Here is a 15,390-nt window from a genome sequence, read left to right on the forward strand (position 1 = left end):
TAAAAAAGTTACGCTTATTTGAACGCGAGGAGGAAAAAAAAAAAAAAAGTTAACAAAAAACGCCCCGTCGGGAAGGGGTTAACATGTAATGGGCATTATGGTGTAAATTTTTAATGCGTGCCAATGCCCCTATTTATGAAGCATATTGTGCATTAGTGCAGGCATGTCCAAACAGTGGCCCTCTAGCTGTTGTGAAACTACAAGTCCCATCATGCATTGCCACAGTTTTGCTATTAGGGAATGCTAAAACTATGTCAAGGCATGCTGGGATGTGTAGCTTCACAACAGCTGGAGGGCCACTGTTGAGATATGCCTGGTGTAGTGAGTATTTTGGCTCAATCCATGTGGCACAATGTGAATTTTGCCTTAATCTGTGTGGTATAACGTGAATTGTGACTCAATCTGTGTGCTTAGTGTGACTTTTGGCTCTGTCGGTGTGAATTTTGGCTCATTCCATGTGGCATAATGTGTAAGAGGCAAGTACAGTATAAGGGGGTTACTATTGTGTTGCATGATTTGTATAAGGGGTATATGGTGTGGTAAACTTAGGTGACCACATAAAAGGTGCTGAAATGTTGTCTACCAAGTTTCGGCCTTCAGTATTTTTTTTATGACTGCAGTGCCACCTCACCCCGCAAGTATATTAGGACATTGACATCCTGCGGGTGCACCCGCCAATATATCTCCCTGCATTTTTCTTATGCCAGCCCCCTGCCTTTTCCAGGCATATATAATTACCGTATATACTCGAGTATAAGTCGACACGAATATAAGCCGATGCACCTAATTTTACAACAAAAAACTGGGAAAACTTATTGACTCAAGTGGGACCCTCACTCGAATATAAGCCGAGGGGGGCTTTTTCAGCATAAAAAATGCTCTGAAAAAGTTGGCTTATACTCGAGTATATATGGTAGTTGAAAGTATTTACACAAATACAGGCACACCCATGAGCAGACCACCCAACCAGAACACTGGTCCCCCCCCCCCACACATTATTAGGTGCTGACCACAACCCCTATTATTGCACATAATAGGCCCTTGATCATTCAGCTCCAGGCCCATTTAGACCTTAATCTGGCTCTGGCCGGCGCCCTAGGCAAATGCCTAGAGCTGCCTAGTGGTGGCGCCGGCCCTGCCTACTGGTCTGCAGTGCACCTAGTACCATAACCACCACCCCCACCACAGCCTAACCCTCACTCTAGTGTCTGTGAGGCAGGTGGCGGAGCCGCGGAGAGGACAGGGCAAGAGCTACAGAAGAAAATCCGGTACTTGTTTCCTAGCACGGCCACACCGATTTACATCGGGGTGGTCGTGTCGGAAAAATCGGGTCGATCGCATCGCATGCGATTTGGTCGCATGCGATGCGATCGACGCGACCGACCGATTTTCGACCCGATTTTTTGATTGAATGAAATGTAAATCGGGTCCCTGGGACCCGATTTTACATTGGATTCAATGTAAAAAATTCCCAACCCCCCCAAATTTAATGGCGTACACCCCACCCCACGATAGACGCCAACCCGAAGCGTGGCGAGCGCAGCGAGCCCGCGAGGGGCGGCGGTGCGCGTCCTCCGACCTTTTCATTCCCCTACTATCCACGTCGGCGTGGAGTTGAGAATAGAATAGTGTGGCGAGCGCAGCGAGCCACCGAGCCCGAAGCGTGGCGAGCGGCCGCGTATACCAATGTTAATGGTCCCGACCGACGCGATGCCCCCGATATTTTACCTTTCCCGACACGATTTCAATGTTAAAATATTTTTTAACATTGAAGCCTATGGAAATATCGGGGGCATCGCGTCGGTCGCGTCGGGACCAATGTTAATGGTCCCGACCGACGCGATGCCCCCGATATTGTGTCCTAGCCGGCAAAATGGACCTGATTTCAAAGGAAATCGGGTCCATCGTATGGATCGTGTACCTTAACTTAAAGGTACACGATCCATAAGATTGTGGCCGTGCTAGGAAACAAGTACCGAAAATCCTGTTTGTGGAAATGGCTAGCGTCATCGTGGCCATGCCCCCCCTAATTCCGCAGTGCAATGTCAGTATTTCAGGCATTGAACAGTGGTGGGCACTGGCAGGGTTACAGTAATTTAATTTGCATCAATTTCGTCCCACGGACCGCCTGCAGAGGTGGGGTCACCGGATACTGCCAGCATTCCGGGAGATACAAAATAGGCCTCACCTACTCTAGGAACATACACTGTAGTAGCAGGCTACAGACTTGGTAGCATTACTAACCAGGCACAAATGTCCTGTATTCTTTATATGTCATTACCATCTGTACATATGTGGGCAGATGCCAGAGACAATAATCCCTACTACAGCACATGAGAGATACCACATAGCAGTAATGATACAGAACAGTCCTGGTGGTCACTGCAACACCGCTCTACCATATCTGCCCCAGGTAGGGGCACATTCTAGGCACAGCAAAGTAGGAAATCACACAACACAATGTAGACCATAGGAAAATGGCCGCCGACCTTCCGCGCTGGGGACATTTTTCATAGTGCTTTGCTACATGATGCAGAAATCACAGTGCATAACAAGCTGCGGACGCCATTTTCTTGTTAGAAGTGTGTGAATAGTTATGTCCACGGTCGCGTAGCTCTGGATAGGAACGGCGGCCATTTTCTTGTGGCCCATATATTGCGTTCCTCCTGACATACACCGAGTCTTGAGTAGGATCTCCCCTAGCAGAGGAGGAGCTGGGGGTCCCGTGAAAAGTATACAGGTCTGTCCTGGTGCTGCATTATAATACTGGTACTGTATATATGAGTCAATGGCTGCATATAGGGGTCTGGTACATGGTGTGTATGTATGTGGTGTAATGCTGGGTGGTGACTGTGGGTATGGGGGTATATGTGCCAGGCATGAGGATGTATAAGGTGTGCCCAGGTGTGTATGTATGAGGTGTAATGCTGGGCGGTGACTGTGGGTATGGGGGGTATATGTGCCAGGCATGAGGGTGTATAAGGTGTGCCCTGGTGTGTATGTATGAGGTGTAATGCTGGGCGGTGACTGTGGGTATGGGGGGTATATGTGCCGGGCATGAGGATGTGTAAGGTGTGCCCAGGGGTGTATGTATGTGGTGTAATGCTGGGTGGTGACTGTGGGTATGGGGGGTATATGTGCCAGGTATGAGGATGTATAAGGTGTGCCCAGGTGTGTATGTATGAGGTGTAATGCTGGGCGGTGACTGTGGGTATGGGGGTATATGTGCCAGGTATGAGGATGTATAAGGTGTGCCCAGGTGTGTATGCATGAGGTGTAATGCTGGGTGGTGACTGTGGGTATGGGGATATATGTGCCAGGTATGAGGATGTGTAAGGTGTGCCCAGGTGTGTATGTATGATGTGTTATGCTGGGCGGTGACTGTGGGTATGGCGGGTATATGTGCCAGGCATGAGGATGTATAAGGTGTGCCCAGGTGTGTATGTATGAGGTGTAATGCTGGACGGTGACTGTGGGTATAGGGGTATATGTGCCGGGCATAGGTGTGTGTATATATATATATATATATATATATATATATATTTATCCTGTAGATCGGCACTGCTGCTGAACAGTATGAACTCCCGTGGTGCCTTCCTAGTATTCAATAGGGATTGTCCTTACTTAGTAGCCCGGAGGTAGCAAATAAGGTAGGCGGCACTCCAACGGATAAAGGTGAAAAAAATGTATTTATTCAATAATCCATGTCTTTAAGCCAAGCCAAGCCTTGGCTTAAAGACATGGATTATTGAATAAATACATTTTTTGGTACTTATGTAATATCTGGGCTCCCGTTTTTCTTATGAGACCGCGTCCCCTCGCGGTGCTCGCTGCGCTCGCACGCTTCGGGCACGGTGGCTCGCTGCGCTCGCCACACTATATAAAATCAACTCCATGCGTAGTTGGATAGTAGGGGTATGAAAAAATGGGATGCATTTAACATGGGAGCCCAGATAATACATAAGTACCCATTTTTTTCACCTTTATCCGTTGGAGTGCCGCCTACCTTATTTGCTACCTAGAGAGAGGTATAATGCTGGGCAGTGACTGTGGGTATAGGGGTATATGTGCCGGGCATAAGGTGTGTGTGTGTGTGTGTGTATGTATATATATATATATATATATATATATATATATATAAGGTATAATGCTAGGCAGTGACTGTGGGTATGGGGGTATATGTGTCGGGCATGAGGATGTATAAGGTGTGCCCAGGTGTTTTTTTTACGAGGTGTAATGCTGGGTGATGACTGTGGGTATGGGGGTATATATGCCGGACATGAGGATGTATAAGGTGTGCCCAGGTGTGTATGTATGAGGTGTAATGCTGGGCGGTGACTGTGGGTATGGGGGTATATGTGCCGGATATGAGGATGTATAAGGTGTGCCCAGGTGTGTATGTATGAGGTGTAATGCTGGGAGGTGACTGTGGGTATGGGGGGTATATGTGCCGGGTATGAGGATGTATAAGGTGTGCCCAGGTGTGTATGTATGCGGTGTAATGCTGGGCAGTGACTGTAGGTATGGGGGGTATATGTGCCGGACATGAGGATGTATAAGGTGTGCCCAGGTGTGTATGTATGTGGTGTAATGCTGGGCGGTGACTGTGGGTATGGGGGTGTATATGTGCCAGGCATGAGGATGTATAAGGTGTGCCCAGGTGTGTATGTATGAGGTGTAATGCTGGGTGGTGACTGTGGGTATGGGGGGTATATGTGCCAGGCATGAGGATGTATAAGGTGTGCCCAGGTGTGTATGTATGAGGTGTAATGCTGGGTGGTGACTGTGAGTATGGGGGGTATATATTCCGGACATGAGGATGTATAAGGTGTGCCCAGGTGTGTATGTATGAGGTGTAATGCTGGGCGGTGACTGTGGGTATGAGGGGTATATGTGCCGGGTATGAGGATGTATAAGGTGTGCCCAGGTGTGTATGTATGAGGTGTAATGCTGGGTGGTGACTGTGGGTATTGGGGTATATGTGCCAGGTATGAGGATGTATAAGGTGTGCCCAGGTGTGTATGTATGAGGTGTAATGCTGGGCGGTGACTGTGGGTATGGGGGGTATATGTGCCAGGCATGAGGATGTATAAGGTGTGCCCAGGTGTGTATGTATGAGGTGTAATGCTGGGTGGTGACTGTGGGTATGGGGGGAATATGTGCCGGGCATGAGGATGTATAAGGTGTGCCCAGGTGTGTATGTATGAGGTGTAATGCTGGGAGGTGACTGTGGGTATTGGGGTATATGTGCCGGGTATGAGGATGTATAAGGTGTGCCCAGGTGTGTATGTATGAGGTGTAATGCTGGGTGGTGACTGTGGGTATGGGGGGTATATGTGCCGGGTATGAGGATGTATAAGGTGTGCCCAGGTGTGTATGTATGAGGTGTAATGCTGGGCGATGACTGTGGGTATGGGGGTATATGTGCCAGGTATGAGGATGTATAAGGTGTTCCCAGGTGTGTATGTATGAGGTGTAAAGCTGGGCGGTGACTGTGGGTATGGGGGGTATATGTGCCAGGCATGAGGGTGTATAAGGTGTGCCCAGGTGTGTATGTATGAGGTGTAATGCTGGGCGGTGACTGTGGGTATGGGGGGTATATGTGCCAGGCATAAGGATGTATAAGGTGTGCCCAGGTGTGTAGTGTTCATTCTAGTACCCGCTATATTTGAAATCCCATGCAGTTCCTCTTCCCTGCCTGGGGTGTCGCTGTCTGCTGTTGTGCTTCTAACACAGGTCTGGTTTGCATATCAGTGCTGATATACAGACCACACTGCTAGAAGCACTACAGCAGACAGCGACACCCCAGGCAGGGAAGAGGAACTGCATGGGTTTTCAAATATAGCGGGTGCTAGAATGAACACTAGGTGTGTATGTATGAGGTGTAATGCTGGGCGGTGACTGTGGGTATGGGGGGTATATGTGCCAGGCATGAGGATGTATAAGGTGTGCCCAGGTGTGTATGTATGCGGTGTAATGCTGGGCGGTGACTGTGGGTATGGGGGGTATATGTGCCGGGCATGAGGGTGTATAAGGTGTGCCCAGGTGTGTATGTATGAGATGTAATGCTGGATTGTGACTGTGGGTATGGGGGGTATATGTGCCGGGCATGAGGGTGTATAAGGTGTGCCCAGGTGTGTATGTATGAGATGTAATGCTGGATGGTGACTGTGGGTATGGGGGGTATATGTGCCAGGCATGAGGATGTATAAGGTGTGTATGTATGAGGTGTAATGCTGGGGGGTATATGTGCCTGGCATGAGGATGTGTAAGGTGTGCCCAGGTGTGTATGTATGAGGTGTAATGCTGGGAGGTGACTGTGGGTATGGGGGTATATGTGCCAGGCATGAGGCTGTATGAGGTGTGCCCAGGTGTGTATGTATGAGGTGTAATGCTGGGTGGTGACTGTGGGTATGGGGAGTATATGTGCCAGGCATGAGGGTGTATAAGGTGTGCCCAGGTGTGTATGTATGAGGTGTAATGCTGGAAGGTGAATGTGGGTATGGGGGGTATATGTGCCGGATATGAGGATGTATAAGGTGTGCCCAGGTGTGTATGTATGAGGTGTAATGCTGGGAGGTGACTGTGGGTATGGGGGGTATATATGCCAGGTATGAGGATGTATAAGGTGTGCCCAGGTGTGTATGTATGAGGTGTAATGCTGGGCGGTGACTGTGGGTATGGGGGGTATATGTGCCAGGCATGAGGATGTATAAGGTGTGCCCAGGTGTGTATGTATGCGGTGTAATGCTGGGCGGTGACTGTGGGTATGGGGGGTATATGTGCCGGGCATGAGGGTGTATAAGGTGTGCCCAGGTGTGTATGTATGAGATGTAATGCTGGATTGTGACTGTGGGTATGGGGGGTATATGTGCCGGGCATGAGGGTGTATAAGGTGTGCCCAGGTGTGTATGTATGAGATGTAATGCTGGATGGTGACTGTGGGTATGGGGGGTATATGTGCCAGGCATGAGGATGTATAAGGTGTGTATGTATGAGGTGTAATGCTGGGGGGTATATGTGCCTGGCATGAGGATGTGTAAGGTGTGCCCAGGTGTGTATGTATGAGGTGTAATGCTGGGAGGTGACTGTGGGTATGGGGGTATATGTGCCAGGCATGAGGCTGTATGAGGTGTGCCCAGGTGTGTATGTATGAGGTGTAATGCTGGGTGGTGACTGTGTGTATGGGGGTATATGTGCCAGGTATGAGGATGTATAAGGTGTGCCCAGGTGTGTATGTATGAGGTGTAATGCTGGGAGGTGACTGTGGGTATGGGGGGTATATGTGCCGGGTATGAGGATGTATAAGGTGTGCCCAGGTGTGTATGTATGAGGTGTAATGCTGGGCGGTGACTGTGGGTATGGGGGGTATATGTGCCGGGTATGAGGATGTATAAGGTGTGCCCAGGTGTGTATGTATGAGGTGTAATGCTGGGCGGTGACTGTGGGTATGGGGGTATATGTGCCGGGCATGAGGATGTATAAGGTGTGCCCAGGTGTGTATGTATGAGGTGTAATGCTGGGCGGTGACTGTGGGTATGGGGGGTATATGTGCCAGGCATGAGGATGTATAAGGTGTGCCCAGGTGTGTATGTATGAGGTGTAATGCTGGGCGGTGAATGTGGGTATGGCGGGTATATGTGTGCCAGGTATGAGGATGTATCAGGTGTGTATGTATGAGATGTAATGCTGGGAGGTGACTGTGGGTATGGGGGGTATATATGCCAGGCATGAGGATGTATAAGGTGTGCCCAGGTGTGTATGTATGAGGTGTAATGCTGGGTGGTGACTGTGGGTATGGGGGTATATGTGCCGGGTATGAGGATGTATAAGGTGTGCCCAGGTGTGTATGTATGAGGTGTAATGCTGGGTGGTGACTGTGGGTATGGGGGGTATATGTGCCGGGTATGAGGATGTATAAGGTGTGCCCAGGTGTGTATGTATGAGGTGTAATGCTGGGCGGTGACTATGGGTATGTGGGTATATGTGCCAGGCATGAGGATGTATAAGGTGTGCCCAGGTGTGTATGTATGAGGTGTAATGCTGGGCAGTGACTGTGGGTATGGGGGTATATGTGCCAGGCATGAGGATGTATAAGGTGTGCCCAGGTGTGTATGTATGAGGTGTAATGCTGGGCGGTGACTGTGGGTATGGGGGGTATATGTGCCAGGTATGAGGGTGTATAAGGTGTGCCCAGGTGTGTATGTATGAGGTGTAATGCTGGGTGGTGACTGTGGGTATGGGGGGTATATGTGCCGGGTATGAGGGTGTATCAGGTGTGTATGTATGTGGTATAATGCTGGGCAGTGACTGTGGGTATGGGGGGTATATGTGCCGGGTATGAGGATGTATAAGGTGTGCCCAGGTGTGTATGTATGAGGTGTAATACTGGGCGGTGACTGTGGGTATGGGGGTATATGTGCCAGGTATGAGGATGTATAAGGTGTGCCCGGGTGTGTATGTATGAGGTGTAATGCTGGGTGGTGACTGTGGGTATGGGGGGTATATGTGCCGGGTATGAGGATGTATAAGGTGTGCCCAGGTGTGTATGTATGAGGTGTAATGCTGGGTGGTGACTGTGGGTATGGGGGGTATATGTGCCAGGCAGGAGGATGTATAAGGTGTGCCCAGGTGTGTATGTATAAGGTGTAATGCTGGGCGGTGCCTGTGGGTATGGGGGGTATATGTGCCGGATATGAGGATGTATAAGGTGTGCCCAGGTGTGTATGTATGAGGTGTAATGCTGGGCGGTGACTGTGGGTATGGGGGGTATATGTGCTGGGTATGAGGCTGTATAAGGTGTGCCCAGGTGTGTATGTATGAGGTGTAATGCTGGGAGGTGACTGTGGGTATGAGGGGTATATGTGCCAGGTATGAGGATGTATAAGGTGTGCCCAGGTGTGTATGTATGAGGTGTAATGCTGGGCGGTGACTGTGGGTATGGGGGGTATATGTGCCGGGCATGAGGATGTGTAAGGTGTGCCCAGATGTGTATGTATGAGGTGTAATGCTGGGCGGTGACTGTGGGTATGGGGGGTATATGTGCCGGGTATGAGGATGTATAAGGTGTGCCCAGGTGTGTATGTATGAGGTGTAATGCTGGGCGGTGACTGTGGGTATGGGGGGTATATGTGCCGGGTATGAGGATGTATAAGGTGTGCCCAGGTGTGTATGTATGAGGTGTATTGCTGGGTGGTGACTGTGGGTATGGGGGGTATATGTGCCAGGTATGAGGATGTATAAGGTGTGCCCAGGTGTGTATGTATGAGGTGTCATGCTGGGTGGTGACTGTGGGTATGGGGGGTATATATGCCGGACATGAGGATGTATAATGTGTGCCCAGGTGTGTATGTATGAGGTGTATTGCTGGGTGGTGACTGTGGGTATGGGGGGTATATGTGCCAGGCATGAGGCTGTATAAGGTGTGCCCAGGTGTGTATGTATGAGGTGTGATGCTGGGAGGTGACTGTGGGTATGGGGGGGTATATGTGCCAGGTATGAGGATGTATAAGGTGTGCCCAGGTGTGTATGTATGAGGTGTAATGCTGGGCGGTGACTATGGGTATGTGGGTATATGTGCTGGGTATGAGGGTGTATAAGGTGTGCCCAGGTGTGTATGTATGAGGTGTGATGCTGGGTGGTGACTGTGGGTATGGGGGGTATATGTGCCAGGCATGAGGATGTATAAGGTGTGCCCAGGTGTGTATGTATGAGGTGTAATGCTGGGTGGTGACTGTGGGTATGGGGGGTATATGTGCTGGGTATGAGGGTGTATAAGGTGTGCCCAGGTGTGTATGTATGAGGTGTAATGCTGGGTGGTGACTGTGGGTAATGGGGGGTATATGTGCCAGGTATGAGGATGTATAAGGTGTGCCCAGGTGTGTATGTATGAGGTGTGATGCTGGGAGGTGACTGTGGGTATGGGGGGTATATGTGCTGGGTATGAGGGTGTATAAGGTGTGCCCAGGTGTGTATGTATGAGGTGTGATGCTGGGTGGTGACTGTGGGTATGGGGGGGTATATGTGCCAGGCATGAGGATGTATAAGGTGTGCCCAGGTGTGTATGTATGAGGTGTAATGCTGGGTGGTGACTGTGGGTATGGGGGTATATGTGCCGGGTATGAGGATGTATAAGGTGTGCCCAGGTGTGTATGTATGAGGTGTAATGCTGGAAGGTTACTGTGGGTATGGGGGTATATGTGCCGGGTATGAGGATGTATAAGGTGTGCCCAGGTGTGTATGTATGAGGTGTAATGCTGGGTGATGACTGTGGGTATGGGGGGTATATGTGCCGGACATGAGGATGTATAAGGTGTGCCCAGGTGTGTATGTATGAGGTGTAATGCTGGGCGGTGACTGTGGGTATGGGGGGTATATGTGCCAGGCATAAGGATGTATAAGGTGTGCCCAGGTGTGTATGTATGAGGTGTAATGCTGGGTGGTGACTGTGAGTATGGGGGGTATATGTGCCAGGTATGAGGGTGTATAAGGTGTGCCCAGGTGTGTATGCATGAGGTGTAATGCTGGGAGGTGACTGTGGGTAATGGGGGGTATATGTGCCAGGTATGAGGATGTATAAGGTGTGCCCAGGTGTGTATGTATGAGGTGTAATGCTGGGAGGTGACTGTGAGTATGGGGGGTATATGTGCCAGGTATGAGGATGTATAAGGTGTGCCCAGGTGTGTATGTATGAGGTGTAATGCTGGGTGGTGACTGTGAGTATGGGGGGTATATGTGCCGGGTATGAGGATGTATAAGGTGTGCCCAGGTGTGTATGTATGAGGTGTAATGCTGGGCGGTGACTGTGGGTATGGGGGTATATGTGCTAGGTATGAGGATGTATAAGGTGTGCCCAGGTGTGTATGTATGAGGTGTAATGCTGGGTGGTGACTCTGGGTATGGGGGGTATATGTGCCGGGTATGAGGATGTATAAGGTGTGTCCAGGTGTGTATGTATGAGGTGTAATGCTGGGCGGTGACTGTGGTTATGGGGGGTATATGTGCCGGGTATGAGGATGTATAAGGTGTGCCCAGGTGTGTATGTATGAGGTGTAATGCTGGGTGGTGACTGTGGGTATGGGGGTATATGTGCCAGGCATGAGGATATATAAGGTGTGCCCAGGTGTGTATGTATGAGGTGTCATGCTGGGCGGTGACTGTGGGTATTGGGGTATATGTGCCGGGTATGAGGATGTATAAGGTGTGCCCAGGTGTGTATGTATGAGGTGTGATGCTGGGAGGTGACTGTGGGTATGGGGGGTATATGTGCTGGGTATGAGGGTGTATAAGGTGTGCCCAGGTGTGTATGTATGAGGTGTGATGCTGGGTGGTGACTGTGGGTATGGGGGTATATGTGCCGGGCATGAGGATGTATAAGGTGTGCCCAGGTGTGTATGTATGAGGTGTAATGCTGGGCGGTGCCTGTGGGTATGGGGGGTATATGTGCCAGGTGTGAGGATGTATAAGGTGTGCCCAGGTGTGTATGTATGGGATGCGGTCATTCGTCAGAATGCATTTAGGTCTACAGTCATTAGGTCGACCCCACTAGGTCGACTGGCAGGAAGGTCGACCTGACTTAAGGTCGACATGGGCCAAGGTCGACATGACTTAAGGTCGAATTTGCATAAAGGTCGACATGAGGAAGGTCGACTGGTCATAAGGTCGACATGGGTTTTTCACTGTTTTTTGAGCCGACATGTGCCGACAGGCGGTATTTCATGCCCTACCATCCACTAGGGCGTGGTGGGAGAATAAAATAGTGTGCCGAGCGCAGCGAGGCACCGTGCCCGAAGCATAGCGAGCGAAGCGAGCGATGCGAGGGTCCGATTCTCATTGCCAACTGTGTCCATGTCGACTGTGTCGACATTCGGATCAAAAAACAGTGAAAAACCCATGTCGACCTTATGACCAGTCGACCTTCCTCATGTCGACCTTTATGCAAATTCGACCTTAAGTCATGTCGACCTTGGCCCATGTCGACCTTAAGTCAGGTCGACCTTCCTGCCAGTCGACCTAGTGGGGTCGACCTAATGACTGTAGACCTAGAATCATTCTGACGAATGATCCCAACCCGTATGTATGAGGTGTAATACTGGGCGGTGTCTGTGGGTATGGGGAGTATATGTGCCAGGTATGAGGATGTATAAGGTGTGCCCAGGTGTGTATGTATGAGGTGTAATGCTGGGCGGTGACTGTGGGTATGGAGGTATATGTGCCAGGTATGAGGATGTATAAGGTATGCCCAGGTGTGTATGTATGAGGTGTAATGCTGGGCGATGACTGTGGGTATGGGGGGTATATGTGCCGGGTATGAGGATGTATAAGGTGTGCCCAGGTGTGTATGTATGAGGTGTAATGCTGGGTGGTGACTGTGGGTATGGGGAGTATATGTGCCAGGCATGAGGATGTATGGATCCCTGACTCCTGACCACGATGAGTGATGTAACCTGAAGCAATACAGCATTGTGTGTTGGTCTCTGAGGAGTCTCCTGTATCTGGAGGAACCTCTGATAAACCCTGACCAGGGCTCTATGACCCGGGTAGAAGAAGCAAAGTTACTGGTTTCATACTGGAACATGTGACATGTACTCTGTGGTGTTTGTTCTATTCCTAGACATTCTTTACTAGAAGTCACGTGACAGTCAGACGTGTCCTGTGTAAATCACCTATGACAGAGGATGGAGAAGAACAGGAATCATAAGTCTAAGAGAATTCTAAAAATCACCCTGGAAATCATCTACCTGCTTACTGGAGAGGTGAGGGGGTCTGGGAGCATCACAGTGACATCACTCTTATCTCTATTACTGACACAGGGACCTGACCGGGGAGGTGAGGGGGTCTGGGAGCGTCACTGTGACATCACTCTTATCTCTATTACTAATGTAGGGACCTGACTGGGGAGGTGAGGGGGTCTGGGAGCGTCACAGTGACATCACTCTTCTCACTATTACTGACACAGGGACCTGACTGGGGAGGTGAGGGGGTCTGGGAGCATCACAGTGACATCACTCTTCTCACTATTACTGACACAGGGACCTGACTGGGGAGGTGAGGGGGTCTGGGAGCGTCACAGTGACATCACTCTTCTCACTATTACTGACACAGGGACCTGACTGGGGAGGTGAGGGGGTCTGGGAGCATCACAATGACATCACTCTTATCTCTATTACTGACACAGGGACCTGACCGGGGAGGTGAGGGGGTCTGGGAGCGTCACAGTGACATCACTCTTCTCACTATTACTGACACAGGGACCTGACTGGGGAGGTGAGGGGGTCTGGGAGCATCACAGTGACATCACTCTTCTCACTATTACTGACACAGGGACCTGACTGGGGAGGTGAGGGGGTCTGGGAGCATCACAATGACATCACTCTTATCTCTATTACTGACACAGGGACCTGACCGGGGAGGTGAGGGGGTCTGGGAGCGTCACAGTGACGTCACTCTTATCTCTATTACTGACACAGGGACCTGACTGGGGAGGTGATGGGGTCTGGGAGCATCACAATGACATCACTCTTATCTCTATTACTGACACAGGGACCTGACCGGGGAGGTGAGGGGGTCTGGGAGCGTCACTGTGACATCACTCTTATCTCTATTACTAATGCAGGGACCTGACTGGGGAGGCGAGGGGGTCTGGGAGCGTCACAGTGACATCACTCTTATCTCTATTACTGACACAGGGACCTGACTGGGGAGGTGAGGGGGTCTGTGAGAATCACAGTGACATCACATTATCTCAGAAACATTTAGAAAGTATTTTATGTTTGACGCTCAGCTTCTGTTAGACTCTTTAAAGCAACAGTTACATATACAAAAGTGGTTGTATAAATTATTGCTGCATGTGTTTTTAACAACCCCTAAAAATGATACTAAATAGCTGGATTTTCAGTTTTATCCCTTTTATTGTCAATACACAGGATTACACGGTAGTGAAGAAGAAATCGAGTGCGCCTCTAACACCCAGTAGCTGTCCACGTGTGTCAGGGGGAGGAAGCAGGAACCAGAGCCCCATTCCGGTGCCCCCACTTCACGCACTGATAAATGGGAGAGACAGTGAGCAGAAGATCCTGGAACTCGCCAACAAGATCATCCAGCTGCTGACTGGAGAGGTGACTGCTGGGAATGGGACATTATACAGTAACACCGGGGGATGTGACCGGAGAGGTGAATGCTGGGAATGGGACATTATACAGTAACACCGGGGGATGTGACCGGAGAGGTGACTGCTGGGAATGGGACATTATACAGTAACACCGGGGGATGTGACTGGAGAGGTGACTGCTGGGAATGGGGCATTATACAGTAACACTGGGGGATGTGACCAGAGAGGTGACTGCTGGGAATGGGACGTTATACAGTAACACGGGGGGATGGGACCGGAGAGGTGACTGCTGGGAATGGGGCATTATACAGTAACACCGGGGGATGTGGCCGGAGAGGTGACTGATGGGAATGGGACATTATACAGTAAAACCGGGGGATGTGACAGGAGAGGTGACTGCTGGGAATGGGACGTTATACAGTAACACCGGGGGATGTGACCGGAGAGGTGACTGCTGGGAATGGGACATTATACAGTAACACCGGGGGATGTGACCGGAGAGGTGACTGCTGGGAATGGAACATTATACAGTAACACCGGGGGATGTGACCGGAGAGGTGACTGCTGGGAATGGGACATTATACAGTAACACCGGGGGATGTGACCGGAGAGGTGACTGCTGGGAATGGGACATTATACATTAACACCGGGGGATGTGACCGGAGAGGTGACTGCTGGGAATGGGACATTATACAGTAACACCGGGGGATGTGACCGGAGAGGTGACTGCTGGGAATGGGGCGTGATACATTAACACCGGGGGATGTGACTGGAGAGGTGACTGCTGGGAATGGGACATTATACAGTAACACCGGGGGATGTGACCGGAGAGGTGACTGCTGGGAATGGGACATTATACAGTAACACCGGGGGATGTGACCGGAGAGGTGACTGCTGGGAATGGAACATTATACAGTAACACCGGGGGATGTGACCGGAGAGGTGACTGCTGGGAATGGGACATTATACAGTAACACCGGGGGATGTGACCGGAGAGGTGACTGCTGGGAATGGGACATTATACATTAACACCGGGGGATGTGACCGGAGAGGTGACTGCTGGGAATGGGACATTATACATTAACACCGGGGGATGTGACCGCTGGGAATGGGACATTATACAGTAACACCGGGGGATGTGACCGGAGAGGTGACTGCTGGGAATGGGGCGTGATACATTAACACCGGGGGATGTGACCGGATAGGTGACTGCCGGGAATGGGGCATTATACAGTAACACCGGGGGATGTGACCGGAGAGGTGACTGCTGGGAATGGGAC

At 50.4% G+C, this 15,390-nt stretch overlaps 1 protein-coding gene across 1 annotated transcript in view; it reads left to right on the plus strand.

Annotated features, from left to right (window-relative positions):
* The first annotated feature begins 2,609 nt into the window (after window positions 1-2,609).
* Window positions 2,610-15,390, plus strand: part of LOC146055955 (uncharacterized) — a 34,610-nt gene continuing 21,829 nt past the window's right edge. Inside the window, exons 1-3 of the mRNA XM_083168331.1 lie at window positions 2,610-2,740; window positions 12,614-12,755; window positions 13,926-14,117. Of these exons, the coding sequence (XP_083024457.1) occupies window positions 12,678-12,755; window positions 13,926-14,117 (270 nt within the window). The 5' untranslated portion in view covers window positions 2,610-2,740; window positions 12,614-12,677. The remainder of the gene's footprint in view (window positions 2,741-12,613; window positions 12,756-13,925; window positions 14,118-15,390) is intronic.

This window comes from Crinia signifera, unplaced genomic scaffold (assembly GCF_055691185.1).
Source record: "Crinia signifera unplaced genomic scaffold, ASM5569118v1 HAP2_SCAFFOLD_663, whole genome shotgun sequence".
Taxonomy (NCBI): Eukaryota; Metazoa; Chordata; class Amphibia; order Anura; family Myobatrachidae; genus Crinia; species Crinia signifera.